Genomic DNA, 17669 nt, shown 5'->3' on the forward strand with positions numbered 1-17669 from the left:
TTTCTCACCTTAAACTGACTTAAGAGCATATTTACCTTTCCCCTTCTCAAGCCTTAGCCCTATATACTACTCTCTCTGTTAATCCTAACGACCACTTACAAACTACGTTGTTGTGGGAAGTTGGTTTTGTGTGAGCCCTTACCTCTACCCATGCTTTTTTCTGGCTTTTATATCATTACATACCATCTTTTTTCTTTCCCGATCTTGGCCTCTCCGACAACTTTTAAATGGCGGCTTTATTTGAATAATTTTACCATCATCATCATCATAGTCTTTATTCGAATTAAAACAATAATTCATACAAGACACAAACATGTACATAAAACAGAAAAAATCCCATTCACTGGAAATATATAAAATCTTTCAATAAATAATTAAAATTTGCAATTTAAGAAAAGAATTAAACATTGAAACAGACTTAGGATGAAATACAATACAACTACATGATAAAAACAATAAGTAGAGCAAAAAATTTTAGCAAACAACATCAGTAGTTGGGGCCCTACGAGTGTACCTCCTCAGTGCCCCGAATGGCGTTACATCTTAGAGACCATGCCCAGCCCAAGTATTTGGCTAGAGCAATTGAGTGGACAGGTAAAGTGCTTGTGCATAAGACTCTAATAGCTACAGCAGAGCTCCTTGTGCCCGGTAATTTACATAAAGGTGAAAGCCAGGATCGTCTGGGGTTAGCGTATACGGGGCAAACAAACAAGAAGTGGGCAATGGTTTCTTCTTTAGCACCACAGACAGGGCAGGTACCTGCGCTTACACCGAACCACCCACTAGTTAGAGCCCTGAGTGGGAGGGAGCCTGCTCTGAGTTGAAAATAGAGTTTCCTGTCTCTTGGTATGGTGATCAAATCCCAGTAAGGTTCGAAGAAAGGGGTAGCCTTTACCTCTAAAAATCGGCTGGTCATCGTGGGAGAAGTAGAGTCACTCCACAGCCTATGGTTTACCCGTTCCCAGTAGAGCGTTTTCAGGAGCTGTTTTGCAGGAAACACAGCAGCAACTGGGTCGTTCCATAGACCCTCCATTCCCAGATCTTTCAAGGATTCTCAGAGGTTCCTGAGCCACCCAATCTTATGGAACTTGTCGGCCTGCATTATGTCCATGATACCCATTGCGTAAGGCCGTAACTCCAGTGTAATCCATAATCTCCTCCAGTATAAAACCGGACGGAGTTTGGCCAAGTCCTTAATGGCCTTTCTGCCTAGGTCATAACGCAATGGGACCAGAGGCGTGCTTTGTGGGAGGCCAATTATGCCACGGAAAAATTTGTTTTCGACTGCTGTCAAGGATGATAGTGCGTCGAAACCCCAAAGCTCTGCCCTATACAGGAATAATTTTACTTTTCTGTTAGTAATAATCTCATTCTCGCATGATACCTTAATTTCATCACCTCTCTAATATGGCGCTCGTTTACTTCATCCTCAACCGTCTCCTTTATTACATGCTTACTTTTCCAAAATGGCGGTTGCTTTACGTCATCTCCAATCCGTTATTCGATGTCCTATTAAACGTTATTTATTGATATTATCTACACAGCTCTTCCAAATATCTTTTGGTTTACACATACTTAGCAATTATATTATATTTTTGGCTTTTCAACGATGGTTATATACAAAACCATTTATACTTCCGATTTTTTTGACCGCCACATAGGTTTACAATACCCTTCAAAGATGGCGGCCAGTTTCTGACTCTTTTTGATTGGACCTTTGATCGATGTTTGAAATTCCCGCGCTTCGGGATCTAGAACTTAGGTGTTATCATTTTCACCTATTATGGACACTATATAAGCAAGAAAATACAAAACCATTCATACTTCCGATTCTCCTGACCGCCACATAGGTTTACAACACCTTTCAAAGATGGCGGCCAGTTACTTACTCTTTTTGATTGGACCTTTGGTCGATATTTGAAATTCCCGCGTTTCGGGATCTAGAACTCAGGTGTTATCATTTTCACCTATTATGGACACTATATAAGCAAGAACCTTCAATCATAGGTCCTGTTGCTACCTGACAGGGTCGGTGCCTTTTCTCATTAGGACAACGATACGGAATCGGGTAAGTTGATTTGCCCGGCTCTTTCAACACTTGCCTCCTTAGGTTTATTTTGCGGTTTGAGATTATTTCTATGAGATGACATGGGGCAGTCCATATCTTTATTGCACAGCCTCTCGCCTCTTCTTAGATGTTGCTTTATGGTGATCCTACACTTAGATTTTTTCGGGGTATTTCATACTTGTATATATTTTTTCCTCCCATTTTGATTGCCTTAAGCGCTTTGGATTTAATTCCCTTGATGACTGAATGCCGAGATGGGCACGACAGGGGGATCCTCTGAGGTCATGAGGGCGTTTCTTTTATGCACATACCTTTTGGTTTGGCTCTATAAAACCATTACATTCGATGGTTAGGTGCCGAGAAGGGCACGATAAAAGTATATGTTTAGGTCATGGGGGCAGGTTTTTTGTTTGTTTTTTGTTTTTTGTTTTTCGTTTAAATATTTCTTGGTCCTATATGGCTTCTTCCCTACATTTACTTAGGGTTCCCCATCTGATGATGTTTTTCCTTTTTTACTTTTTTGATGTAATATGATTATATGAACTTTGACGATTCATTATTGATTGGATGTTCTCTATATATATCTTTTATTATAGGTATCTTGGAAAGCGATATAGCTGCTCTTATCATTGGATGACTTTCTATATAGGACCACCATTATATTGACATGCTTCACTTGGGTTACTTAATAGACAACCTTTCTACATCGGATTGTATGTTTTATTAAAAAGTGAGTAAGAAATTTTTATGACCCTTAATTTATTAAAAAGTGAGTAAGAAATTTTTATGACCCTTAATTTAGCGGTTGTATGTACTTAACCCTTTGTCACACTAGCGCGCCCTATGTGTTTGTTCTTTCCCCAGTGACTTTGATTATCATTCCCAGCAATACTACAAATTGAAGTAGTGAGGGATTAGAAAGAAAAAAAGAACCTAAAGACGGTGACATCAATTCCATTCTTTTGGTGGGTACATACCTTCCTCTTTTCCGTAGTAACTGTTTCTCTCCTTGCTCCCCCCGTTTTGAGTCAGACTAAGACTGGGGTTTACCAACGCTGCCCCTACTGAGTAAAAGACTTTGCTCACCTGTTGGAGATTTACGTTTAATTCCTTTTACATATTTCATATTAGGCTTTTGTGGTTTGCCACCTATTGCCTGACATTGGTCTCACCTTTTTGTTAAACTAGCCCTGTAAGGCTTTTTAATGTGACATATTGAGAGGAGTGTTCATATACTTATCATACACTTACATGCTATTTCAACCAGTCAACATGTCACGAATACGATGTTGTAAATATTAAATAGATATTTTACGAAATATGGATTACCTTTGCAATATTATATGTTGATTTTTAATTGTTATTTATGTTAGATGTAATTGTATTGGTGTTTGTGTCCAATTGTATTGGATTGTGTCTATAATGTTTATAATGTCCTCCATTGTGTTGACATAATTGTTTGTGCTTAGTCTTTATGTGTGTCATTTATATTGCTTTTCCTCTTTTGTATAAATTTGTTGCAGCCCTGAAGAAGTCCAGAGGTGGACGAAACGCGTCGGCTGCTTTGGCTGTTTTGGAAGTTTTAATAATTGCATGACAAACTGCACAATAAAGAAGAACTTTTTGAAAAGAAAAAAACTCTAAGGATTTGGACTTATTTAAATTACATTGTACAAGTTGAGTGGTGCATTTGGTGCTGTTTTTTTTCATGTACATTCCAGTAACTGGAACGGCATTGTGCTGGCGGGTGCTAACCAAGATTGCACACTTGTGGTGAATGGAATATATCACCAGTAGATATATTGAGTTATTGTTAAATCCGGTGCTTTCCTAGTGGGATACCGCTAGCTTTGGGTGTTTTTTTTGTCCACATTTGCAAAAAGTTCAAAAACTGGCATAACAGGTCTATGACATCTAAACAAATTGGCTGGTGTAAACTATGAATTGCATCTGTAGTCATAACTTGAGTTTTCCCAGTCTTTATTAAAACATCTATTTTTATAGTGGACTCGGCTGAAAAGAAAGTCAAAGAAGCAGAGGCACAAGCCAATCTCTTATTTGATCGACTGAAACCCTTGAAAATTTTCCAGGAGAACCTAAACAGAAACCTTTCCGAAATTAAGGAGCTGATTAGCCAGGCACGAAAAGAAGCAGCATCTGTAAGTACAGACTTGAAAAGTGGAGTTTCTTAATGTAGATGACTCAATGCCAAAGGGAAGGATTAACATGGACCAAGGCATAAGAAGCCATTTGGTCAGTGCTTCTATATAAAGGCGTACGACACAGACAGGCAAAATGCTATAACCTGGGGGAGGGAAGTAATTTACAAGAGGGTATTGTATTGTAAAAATGTCACAAGCAAACCAACATTATATTCCGACATTCAAAATTGTATGCATTTGAACAAACAAGTAACTCTGATAGAATACAGCTATGGTGGGATTTCTCAGTCTAATTAGTTGAAGTCGATCTGTTTATGCTCATGTTTAAACTTACCCTCTTATGTTATGATTTGTTATGATATATTAAGGACTTTTATTTGTTTTCAGATTAAAGTTGCAGTATTAGCAGACAGAGACTGTGTCCGGGCCTATCAGCCACAAATTTCTTCATCCAATTTCAACACCGTATCGCTGAACATGAAAACCCATGAATCAGATAACCTTCTCTTCTACCTGGGGAGTAGCACTAACGTGAGTTATTAATGGTATTATACGATATCCCAAAAAGTTAATTAATACTTATATTCTATTTTCATTCCACACATTCATTTGAAAAATTAAATAAATGCGAGATAAGAAAACAAAGAAAAAGATAATGAAAATGTGAATAAGTATTATGCTTTGCTCATGTCAGATCCTGTATGTAATACAATAGATTCTGTCCATTAAATCTGCCCAGATTTTTCACTTTTTTATCACCTGGCTTTTGACCTTTTTACTGTGGGTGAGCCTCACAACCCAACCAGTGACTCACCCACGATAAACTCACTATAAATGGACTGCATTTGTTTACCGCCAGTGTCTGCCTTTTAAGATAAGGCAGCTGCTGCGATGCAGCAAGGGTAAGGGGCATTTGGCTGGTTATACATGAACACATGTCCATACGCGTGTGTACCCGTGTGTGGACTGCACATGAGAGACTTCTGTCATGCGCAACCCGGTAACTGCGCCTAGTGCAGAGGGGACTCTGTAGGATTGGATATGTCCTGGGGTAGGCCTCATAATATTAGTGTACACCCATAGGGAAAGTCAGTGTGGTTTACTGTCTTGAGTGCAGTAACACTCCATTATATACCTTTGGGGAAGTGTTCCTTAGAGTGCAGCTTTACTTCCCTTTGACCTACAGAGATCAGTGACATATCGAACTGGGGTGTAACCTGTGCGGGAAAATCAATTCTGTAAGTTCCAAAAAGATATCTGTGTAGCTTATGGGTCATTCAGGATTGTCATATTTCTCTGGCTCAGCTCGGGATCAGAGCCCAGGCCTCTTGTCTCCTTGCTGGCTCAGCTCAGGATCAGAGCACAGACCTATTGTCTCCCTGCTGTGCCAAGTTAATTACATTTCTCTCAAGCAGCAGGAACAAAGGCCACACCACACAAAGGGAGCAATAATCAGCGCTTCACTCAGCTCCTGAATAGGAAAGGGGTGGGGATGAAGGATCTGCATCAATCAATAAGTTGTCACACTGTACCAGGGATAGGGCAACCCAAGACCCTTGAATAAAGGAGGGAGACAAGACCTCTGAAGCAAACACAGGAGGGGGCTCCCTTTGGAGATTTGGTGGAGCTGAGCCCGCAGAGCAGATGTGACTAGTGACTCCTGCGTGACCCCATTTTGAAATTTCACAGCTGGCTGTACAGGAAGATCAGGACAGGGGTGGAGAAGTAAATTGGCACCCCAGGATAGGCCAGAGGTGTCTCTTGCTTGTGAGTTTCTGCTGGACATTGGGACTGGTGGCGGTACAATGGACAGCTGGAAGGAGGAACCCCCTGATATACATCTGGACCAGGACTCTGACTACAGTTACCCCCAGGGCCTGTGTGCTATCCCAGGACCAGGGAAGCTGTTCCCCTTCCACCCCTAAGGACTAGTTTGGGGTAAACCTGGACTTCTACACCAAGGAGGAGAGAAGCACAGAGGAAACTAAGGAAAAAGAGTAGTACATCGAGCCAGTGGAGCCAGCCCCTGCAGAGTTTGATGCAGTAGAGCCGGGTCTGGTGGCTTAGTGGACTAATGCATCCACTCTAGGGGCCTGTGTTCGACCTCATGGTCAGAGGTTTAAATCCCGGCGGGTCCACTCATCCATCTGAGGTCGATACAATGAGTCCCATTGAGTTGGGTAACAATAAACATCTGTTATTCAGCGTCTTGAGACCCTAGCTTGGGTGATACGGGCGCTTTACAAATACACATGTTATGTTATGTTAATGCCTTAGAGGCCACCATGCCTGAGGAAAGTGCTCCAGGTGGCTAGGGCTCATCACCCAGAGCAAAAAAAGCAGAGAAGCGTGCAAAACAGCCCAACATGGCCTGAGATATGACCCTTGACCCCCATTGTGATCCTAGAGCAGGTGGAGCTCCGTTGTCCAGCTGTTCTATACCCCAGGGCCAGGTAGGTTGCCGAACAAAGGATCTTTTATTTTTCAATGCTTGGAGGTGGTATGCATGGGGCCCCTTCCCCAGTGCCCCAGGGGACCCCATCCCCCAGACCAGTTTATCTCTGGAGATCCAGGACACCAACTCTGGTCCTCTGATGGCTGAGGAGAGTAGGGGAGTGCCATCACGCTTGCCCCGGAGAGGAGGGAAGAGAATAACTTCCAGTCCCCCACATTGATGAGAAGAGTAGGGAAGGGCCACTGCATTCTCCCTACCCATGGTGGGTATTTGGAGAAAATGTCTGATAAAAATATATTGTGTTGCAGAAACAATGTGTCAAGAATATTGAAATTTCATATATATCGTGGTCTGGAATATCAATGTCAAAAATATTGTTTTAAGTGTTATTTTTAAATCCTGCTCTAAAAAACTATTGCTGTATTAAATATCATTGAATATAATGTCGTTTTTTAGTGTAAAATAGTAAATAATGTATAGGCTTTTTTATTTTGTGTGTTTCTAGTTTTTTATATGTTTTCATTTTAGATTTTTAGGTCTCGGCTAGCGAAGGCTGCGCTTGCGCAGTCTCTGTCGAGATCTTATGTTTTCTAGTAGTGGGGCTTGAACCTGCCCCTCTTCTCCATTGGCTGGCCTCTTAAATGCTGGTCAGCCATTGGAGAAGAGCTTTGTCTGTCAATTCAAGCCCCGTCTTTTTCGTATTCGGGGGTGTGTTTTTTCGCTTCTTTCTCTTTTTTAGACCCCGTCCCTTTTACACTGGTGGGCGTGTTTTTTTTTTTTTTTTTTTTTACAGGGATGTTCTCGTGTTTATTCGTGTCTCTTGCTGGGTCGGGGAAGGACTCTTCCCCGACCCACAGCTGACTGACAATCAATTTGGCCTCACCCCGAGCATCGAGAGAGAAGGACTTTAATTATCCAACGTATGTCATCGCACGTGTGTGTGACTATGCCACGTAGGTGCCACTTTTGTGTAACGTTTTTTATTTTTGCAGATTTATATAGCGCGAACTGGACCCGAAGGTATGGGAGCGCTTTACATGAGCACCGGCTACGTTACACAATTGCCACTCTGCCCTTCCGCTCGCGGGCTCGCTGTCATGGAGCGCAGCCAGGGCTGGTGGTACCGCCTGTTATTGATTGTGGCGCCTTATAACACGGATTCTTTGTGCTGCTGCTGAAGAAACACTGACACAGAATCCCCCCTGCGTATTCCTCTGCCGCCGATTCCAACCGCCCTTTCCAACCCCCATGCCTTGTCTACCGCTCTTGATTCGTTTTGATGCAGTTTGTAGTAAGACACTGCGCCCCTCCCTCAAAATGGATGCCGAGCAAACGGCACTGGTGCTAGCTCAGTAATAGTTGTTTTGTCACTGAGCAGGCTCTTCATTAGACTGCTGTCCCTGCAGGACTTACGCTTAAGGTCTCATAAAAGTGAGAAACTTTTAGCAGTTGGTTGATGTTTTGATAATTAGTGGTATTCCTCATTTCTGTGCCTTTAATCTAAAATTGGGGTCTCTTCCTTGTAATGTATCAGTTGTGATCCTCTGCCAGTGAGCTTTTGATTTTCTGAAATTAATCTGGATAAAGACTTTATGTATGATTGTGTTGCTTTTACACAAGAGGAATGGCTATACCTGTTGGGATGAGTGTACAGTACTAAGTTCCATAGAAAGGTGTTAAACACTTGCATTAACCCGGTTGCCTTTTTAGGTCTCGCTTGACAGTGCAGGTGTCATCACAATGTAATTAACCGCAGAAAGAGCTTTCGGGAGTACTGCATACATCTCTGCACACATTTTGGTGGGCAGTAATGCATGTTTTGATCGCGCAGAAAAGTGCTTTCTCTCCAAGAGTATAATCTATCAAGTTGGCAGAGATATTGTTTTGCAGCTTGACCTTTAAGTCAAACAGATGCCACAGCAATTTTGTAGACAGGGCCACTAATATTATGGTACTCTGCGTCTTTGGCGTTTTCCACATAATTTGTGCATTTGCTATCTAATCGATCATCTGTGGCATAACCTGCAGATTTTAACAAAAAAAAAAAATTCTAGCTCAAACTAATCAAGAATTACTAATAAACAGCAACAACACGTACTGCTTCACAGCGAAAGGTCTTTTGCAAAGGTTAGCTGATTCCCCCATCACACCACACCACTGATGCCTGACTATGTATCTGGGTGTTAAACAGGTACTAGTGATGCAAAACTTTTGCCCAGGCAGTGCTGACCGGTCTAAAACGGGAAAATAAAGATGTAAGATAACAATGTGGGAAATTGTCCTGTTGTAATCTTTCAAAATATAGACACCTCTCAGTGGTTTCGAGGAATCGACCATCTAATGCACTGTTTAAATTCTCATCACCTAATGTAAGTTAAGAGACATTAGACTGCTTGTAGTTTCTGTCAAAATACATAGGTTCAACCAATCCATATGTAATGATGTGTGAAAAAAACATTACAGTGCTGGGGGTCTCTTCAGGACAGTCATCCGACTACTGCACTACAAAAGTATGAGCCATGTTGTAAGGCAAGTACCACAATAATACTTTTCTCAAATCTTGTATTATCAGTGATATGTCCACCGAAGCACCTGATTTTATATTAAAAATAGAGCTTTGGACTATTCCATTTCCCGCTGAAAGGCAATATTTCTCTCCATGTGTTCCCATACCTGGCGTGTCAAGCAGCTTGGTGCTTACTTTCCCTCCATGTTAAAGAACAGTAGATGTTTCAGCACCCAGGCTAATGTGCTGCATAGCTAAATACATATAAGGTCTCAAAGGCGAGACCGATTGCATTGCAAATGCTTGTTTATTTATTACATTGTTTTAATTTGTAATTTTATATAGTTTTATTTTTTTATTATAGAAGTTTTTTTAATAGTGAGATGTTGCATTAAGGGTGGGGAGATTTAAATAAAATGTGAATTGTAAGTTTCTAATTTTAAGTTAATTTTTATATACAAATTGTTTTATTAATTTTAAAACATTTTTATTATACATTTTTTAATTAATGTGAAATAAGATTTGATTTAATGTTTATTTGAAAATAATCTATTCAATATAATCATCTAAAATGCTTTTTTTTCCCCAATATTTATTTCTTAAATTTTAATTGTTAATATTTTTTTATTTTTTCTCTGTAGCGTGATATTGGGCCAATAAAGTATAAGGGTGGGGTGATGTTTAAAATATGTGCATTTTTTTTCTTTTTTTTTATGTGTTTTTGTAAATATATTATGAAATATTTAAAATTATTAAGATATTTTAGAAACGTTTTATAAAATAATATATTTGTATTTATAAGTTTTAATTAAAATCTCTAAATCTGTGTATGAAATTGTTATGTATGTTTAGAAATATTTATCAGATTGGTTTATTTGGAAAAAAAGTAGTGTGCTTTTTAAAAATGTATGAATGGTAGAAATAATTAAAATTTTCGAAATTTTATTAGTAAATTAAAAATATATTTTTTTTTAAATTTTATTTTTAATATAAATATTAGTAGTTCACATTGGTGTGTTATATACAATTTTTGAAACATTTATAATTTTTAAAGTATGATAATGTCTAGTATTAATTCTGTATTTTGTATTTTCTTAATTATAATATTGCAGGTCAAAAGTTTTATTTTGAATTGGAAATATTTAATTTGTATTTTCAAGTTTTTATCCCCAACTTTGTTTAGATTGGAGTGGAAAAAACAAATGTCACCTCCTTACTGTCCAACACCATCCCCAAATTGGCTAATATTTGTGTGGGAATAATAAATGTCACCCTTTTAGTGGTCAACACCTTCCTCAAGTTAGTTTAGGTTGGAGTGGGAATAGTATATGTCGCCCCTTTAGTGTCCAACACCTTCCATGGGTTGGTATAGATTGGAGTGGGAATAATAAATGTAATCCCTTTAGTGTCCAACAGCTTCCCTGAGTTGGTTTAGATTGGAAGGGGAATTGTAAATTCCACCCCTTTAATGTCCAACACAATAGCAGCTCCTCCACAATGGAGGAGGAGTGTCGCTCCACTGCCTGGCTCTGAGCCAGCAAATGTAAAATGAAATGATGTGTTTGCAACATTTTATTTTACATTTGCTAGCTCTTAGCCAGTGGTGTTTGTAGGGGCGGGCCATGGCATGGGAGGGGGGAGGAGGAGTGCTAGTGCACTTCACTCCCTAAATGCTCATGTGTGTTTAGCCAGCCGTCTCAGGATGACCAAAACACACATGCATTTAGGTGTTCTCCAGCCCAGCTGCATTGAGCAGACGGGCTGGAGAACCCCCTACCAACTGCCTGGTCTGAGCAGGAAGTCTGTCCTAGGTGCTGCTGGCACCAGGCAGGAAGAGGAGAGGCAGTAATTTCATTTTTGTATTGATAAAAGAAAAATTGATTTTATTCATATTCGCACAATATACATTTTCACATGTTATTTTACATTCAATCTAATTTTTGAACATACATTTAAAAAAAAAAATTAGATAGTTATTTTAAATAATTGTACATCATTTAAACTTTTTTTAATTTATACTATAATTTTTGGAATATTTTTTTCAACATTGTTTGACATGTTTAAAAATGTTAATAACGTTTTACTCTTCTTTTAACATATATTATTTTTTTACTATATTTCCCATTGAGTTTATTGGGAGATAGTCTATTTTTGTAATTTAATTTGGCTACCATTTTTCTACAGCTGGCTTGTATTTTGTAATCCATTGGTGTTATTTTGGATACTTTTTGCAGGAGGCAAGCCACAGTTACGTGCTGCTGTTCATCGGAACAGGTAAGTCCCTTTTATAGGATTTTTTAAGGGCTTTTACTTTGGCGGGATTTAGGGTGGATGATTAAAGGTTCGATAAAGTGTTGTTTAAGATTGTTAGGTATGCTTAGATTTCTTTTTAGGTGCTGATTCCGATCTGGGTCGGAAAGCACTCCGACTGTGCCGGATCCGGAGTGTTTTCTGACCGAGCTAGAGTCCTGCAGTCCGACCGAGCGAGTACGATGCGGCGGTATGCTCGGTTCTGTCGGACTCCCATAGAAGTCAATGGGAGCCGGTCGTACGACGACATGGGCTCCCATTGACTGAATGGGTATGTCTTTGCACAAGGGCGCCCCCTACAGTGGGTACGCGTCGGTGCCATCCACACCGTACATGCCTGTGTTGGGGGGACCCTTGGGTCTCCCCCTGTGTCCGAGTCGTAGGGCTGCGGGTGACAGGGGGTCCAACGCGGACCCCCATAGGCAACCACCCAGACGTTTTGTGTGCCGGACACTCCGGCTCGCACAGGCTGTCCGACGTGTGCATCGTACTGGCTCGGTCGTAAATCACATACATTACACGCCACGATTAGCTTCCGACCGAGACGTACGGTGCGATTTGGACCCGGGAACGACTCGGTCGGTGAATTTCACGTAGCTCGCATCGTACTTGCTCACTCGTACAGCTGTACGAGTTGGTCGGAAAACACGCGTACGGCTCGTAGTTTTTCCGGCCGGATCGCGTTCGGTGCCCTTCCGACCCTGATCGGAAACGGCCCCTTAGTGTTTTGCATTATGTTGTTGTTCCACTTTTAACTTTTTTTATGTTAATATATTATTAAATTATTTGTAAAATATGTTAACTTATGCTTTGATGGTTAAATGTTATGTATATATTAGTTTGGGATTGTAATGTTGTTCGGGAGGGTGTTAAACTTTTATTTAACAGGTTTGTGTTTACGAACAATATCAATGGGAAGTTGAACTTTACAAATTGTTTTTAATTAGAATTCCCTATTTTTGTAATTTCCTGGAGTGATTATTTTTTTAATCCTTTTTCGGGTATTTTTATGGAAGCTACAGACTTTGGATTGCTTTGAGGGATTTTGATTAGGTTGTTAATATTTTGAATTTTGTTTTTGGCTTTTTGTATTTGTTTTATACATTTTTTGTTGGATTACAATTTTTTATTATGTGGATTTGGGTAGAGATCTGCAGCTGCGAAACAGTACGTTTTTGTATTCATTTTTGTTGTTGGTGGGAAATGTGATATTGTTTTGCTTATATTATGTTTATGTTATTATTATGTGGTATTTTTAAATTATGTGTTGTATTTACTTGATGTCATGGATTGAGTTTATTTTTAAGTTGGTTTGTTGGTTAGTATTATATATATATTTAATTATTCATATTAAGATTTTTATAATCAGTGAATAATAATTTTTTATTTCAGATACATTTTTCACTGGTGCAATAAAATATTTATATTATTATTTTATTTAAAAAATGTGATTGATTGTGTTTGAGTATGTTGTGTTTTTTGAGATTTATGTTAAGTTAATATGTATTTTAGAGGATAGATTTGCGCATTACTTCTAAGTAGTCTAGTACTTTGTTATTTATGAATGTTTTGGGCCCCATTAGTATGAAGTCCGCCCGCCATACCCTCGGGAAACGGGACCGCCATCTGAGGGTGCGGCGGTCCTGCACTCCCGATTAGGATGCGCACGCCACACTGGCGGGCGCATCTGCAACATTGCAGCGGGCGGTGCAGAGGGCACCGCCAGCCACAATGCCACAAAGGCAGGTTGTGCGTTTCAATGCACAACGTGACAGGCACCTGCCACGTTGTTCATTGAATGGCAGGGGGTACCATAGGTACCCCCCCATGTGCACCACCCACCCCCCAGAATCCCTGGGGGCCCGCTACAGGCCCCCAATGGTGAAAACCACCTGCCTTTGAAAGGCAACACCCCGCCTGCATACTAATATGCATACCAGACACGGCCCCCATATTAACTGCTTTTCCGCCCGGACCCCCGCATGCCCACACGTTAGAGGGCAGCCTGGGGAGCCCACCCTGGGGAGCCCACCCCTGGCTGCCCCCGCCGGCTCCCCGCCCGGGCCAGCACCCTTGCATGCTGCTGCGGGAGCCGGCAACGCAGTTCTGGCCTGTCCGCTCTGGCGGGCAGATGCGCTGGTCTTCTCCTGTACTCGGGGGAGTGCGGCTGCACTCTCTCGGTCTCCTCCTTCTCCTCGGGGCCCGGGTATGGGGTCCCAGATATGGGGTCCCGGACATCTTCGAAGGGGGGACGACGGTGCTCCCCTCCCTCGGGAGTCTTCAGGGGCCAGGGTGGGCTCCTGGCGCCCCGATTAGCCATTTTTGCTCCCTGACTTGTCATCTCCCTCTTCGGGCCCCGGGGATGGGGTCCCGGGCCCTTTGGCACATTTTCATGGGGTGCGCACAGGCACGCACCGGCGCACCCCGGCTGTGGTGGGGCCCAGAGTTGGGATCCCGGGCCCCTCCCCTTCCACATCTTCGCAAGGGGGCACAACGGCACCCCTCCCACCTGCAGCAGGGCCCGGAGTTGGGTTCTCGGGCCCCCTTTCACCCTCTTCACGGGGAGCACGACGGCGCTCCCCACCTTAACTTCTGTTGGGGGCAGCCCCTGGGACCTGACCCCGGGTGCCCATCTGTGACTGGCGGCGGAGCCCCACACGCTTCGTCGTCGGTCATCTTGGAGGTCAAAGGTCGCCTACCTTCTGGAGGGCATATCTCGGCCCCCAGGCTGCAGATTTGCACAATTTTCACTTCCTCTTGCTCCTGGTGGCGCTCCCCAGCGACTGGGAGCACTCTCTTTCGCCCTCTGGGTCTCACAGAGGGTGGATTTAGCAGGGAGCTGTCTTCACTGGCGCCCTGCGCCAGCCTTTCGCCTGGCTCTCCTTCTGGGCCTCTCTTCTCCCTGCGCAGAGGCCCCTGCTTCTGCGCACTGGTCCTGGTCTCTTCTCCTGGCGCTGTTCAGGATCCTGGGATAGTCAAGGAGTTCCGCCTTCCAACTGCCCATTGCGCCAGGCTCCAGCACCTTCTGCCTCAGCAGACCACACCCCAGAGAGAGCTCCTCTTCTGTTGCAAGTTCTTTTAAAACGTTGGGGAGGGGGCTGGCAGGAAGTCTCTGTTTGCCCTATCACACAGCGACACATCACGTCTCTGCCCCAGCTCCCTCCTTCCTGCCCAGGCCTCGGAGTTTGTTCAAAATGGCATCGTCCAGGGTCTCCTGCCACATGGTCTATGAGCGCCCATACCCCCTAGGCTGCCTTCCCTCCAGAGCGGCCTGGTGCCTGGCACCAGGTGTCAGCTACTGATGGATGAACCTGTAGCTCCACCCATCTGCTCTTCTTTGAGTGGAGTCCCTTGCCCTTGGAATGCTGGCTGTGCTGGGCTGGGCCTCTGAGACCACGGCTTGGAGAGAAGGTCATTAAATCAGCCTGGTAGAGTTAGCCCCCAGCCAGGCCATGGTTATGAGCTGACTCAGAGAAATATAGCATTTCTGGATGACCCAAAAGCAGTACAAATATGACTTTGGACTCTGCATAATACTTCTTCTCACATAGGTTACAGTGCTCATGTCCGGGGGGAGCGGGCTGCCACCACCGAACCCAGCGTCCTTGCCACAGGAACAGGCAGGGCAGAAGAGCCCTGCTGGCTCCCACAGCAGCACGTACGAGTGCTGCAGGCACAGGGAGCCATCTGGACAGTGAGGCTGGGCTTTCTCAGCTACCCCTAAAGTCTGGAGACGTGGAGGGTGCCCGGTGGGACCGGCACTCCCAAATAAAAAGAAAAGCCACCGGCACAAGGCCCCGCAGCACGAAACACAAAGGGAAGCAGAGGCTGAGGCTCTACCCGGAGCAGCAGTAGAGCCGGTCATCAAATACTAACTGCTCCAGAGGAGCGCCCCATAAGGCCCTATGGGCCCTTCAATTTGTCTCATTTTCTCCTCTCTTGGTGGCCCCAGGACAGCAGGACCACCTCCAAATGTTAACAAAAAGACACAAAGGAGCTCTGCAACTTACGCCAGGAGGCCCAAAGATGCTCTTTAAATGTACTGACCCTAACTGTGTAGGGTCTCCAAAGGATGGACCAACCAAGCATTTTGTTCATGTTTTCAAGCACTCCCCAGGCTACAGCTTTACAACTGTGAGTGCAGGACCATCTAGGGGCTAAGTTTATGGTCACAGCTATTGTAACCTAAACATGTTCAAAGGAATGTACATGTTATACAACACCCTCTAGGGCTAAAGTCTAAGGTTGCATCCTGTGTGATCATATTGCGATGCTCTCTATGGGCTGGTTGTTTTTATAATTGAATTTCCAATGGTTTCATGTATATAGAATGCACGCAGACACATGTGATGTTCATTTTTATATGATTCATTGAAAGGATAATGTTGACAGTGATTACTGATCAACTGTGTATGCATTATTAACATTAATAAGTGCATTTCAACATGATTATTATTGATTACTGCATTTGCTTGTAAAATAATGGTTTTTGGCATGTAGATTTTTAATCTTGACCCCTATAGGGAGTCAGAGTGTATTACGCAATTATTTATTGAGTATTATTAGCGAACGGTGAGTACTAGCCCACACCACCTCCCTTGAGTAGGCCTTGGACTGCTCTGCTCCACTACCCTGAGAGAGTCAAGTGCTAGAATGGTTTATTTGGTTCCCAGTGAAGGGCAAATGTGGACCCATTACTTGTGCAGGCCACACAACTAATGGCTGCTTTCCTTACACAGTGCTTGACCATAAAGTTCTATCTGTTCAGACCAGTTCAGCACCAGGCCCTATTAAACTTTCAAAGTTTCTGAATCCTACTGATGATGACTCTAATGATACATCATGTCAGCTCCATTCACAGAGTTTGGTTGCTGGCAACACAAATAAACATCTACACTGTCGATTGTTGATACAATAACATTCATGTTAGATTAGTCCCAATTCACCCAGGGTGGTTTCCGAGCAGTTTGAATAATTTTAGCAATGTTTTAATGACTGAGATGACAAGTGACATCTATCCCCTAGGGGTCAAGAGGTCTATAAAACTCTCCGCTCATCAGTACAATTTTAATTTCCTTCTTAATGCATCATCTGATCTCTAAACAGTAAGCCTGTCCATTTTAAAATGCACTATTCACACTAAAAGCATGGTGAACATTCTTCATATTTGGTGCTCATAGAAACTGATCTGTCTGTTTCGAAACAAAGTAACATCCCCGCTTAACCTAATCAGACACAATTATAGAACTGATACCTACCTGACTGCTGGACTGCTGTTGAAACACATTTTCAGAGCCTAAGAGCTATGTATCTCCTGCCCAATGTGTATCAACAACTTTCGGAACAAATATAAAAAACTTCACTAAGAGCACCAACCTCAAAGTAATTGGAATCCTCCTTCTCCTTCTCAGGAGACCTTATTAAATATATCATATATCTACAAATCATATATGTTTGATGCAAATACTTTGATGCCACCTTATTAAACAGTTGGGAATCCCAAGTCATTGAAACCTAAGTATTGTATTCCTACTTTTTCCATATAGGTATCAATTAACACAAACACAAATATTCAGAAGATATGTATTGGCTTTTGAAATATCTAGCACCACATGCCAATGCATAATCTCAACTTTCCCCGATCCCATTGTTAACAATTTAGACTATCGGATATGGTAATAGAACTTTCCTTTTAGAGAAGATACCTCCTGTGAGAGAATTTCTTCTCCTCATGGTATTGGACCAATTTATATTTGTATTTATTGGTCAACTAATGACTTGATTTCACATATCACCTTGAGAAGACAGACCATTAATGTTTAGGACTTTCACATTGCCTGTCTGTAAGGAAATGCCTCTTTTTGTATAATCAACCCCAAATGTATTGACTGATGCTGCTGGCTTTGTCAACCACTTTGGCAAACGAGTATGTTCATTTAACAGCTTGGTGCTCAGGTCAGTGAATACCAGCTGCCTGCCGGGATGCTAGTCCCATGCCTTTTGGGACTCAGTGGGTCAAGTCCTCCCAGGTGTCCCCAAAGAACTCTGACCTGCCTTTGCCCAAACCATTGAGGATGAATTAGATGCTCCAAGTTCATGATTAGTTGTGGCTTTGACATCACTGATTCCATCAGGCAGTTCGTCTGCACCAGTGTTGCCATTCGCAGC

General features: G+C 42.4%; 1 protein-coding gene across 3 annotated transcripts in view; it reads left to right on the forward strand.

Annotated features, from left to right (window-relative positions):
- Nucleotides 1-17669, forward strand: part of LAMA1 (laminin subunit alpha 1) — a 692815-nt gene that overhangs the window by 516424 nt on the left and 158722 nt on the right. For all 3 annotated transcript variants that reach the window (XM_085605997.1, XM_085606000.1, XM_085605998.1), the window contains 2 exons: nucleotides 4073-4227; nucleotides 4618-4761. In XM_085605997.1, coding sequence (XP_085462123.1) covers nucleotides 4073-4227; nucleotides 4618-4761 — 299 coding nt within the window. The remainder of the gene's footprint in view (nucleotides 1-4072; nucleotides 4228-4617; nucleotides 4762-17669) is intronic.

Source organism: Triturus cristatus, chromosome 5_1, assembly GCF_964204655.1.
Source record: "Triturus cristatus chromosome 5_1, aTriCri1.1, whole genome shotgun sequence".
NCBI classification, from domain to species: domain Eukaryota; kingdom Metazoa; phylum Chordata; class Amphibia; order Caudata; family Salamandridae; genus Triturus; species Triturus cristatus.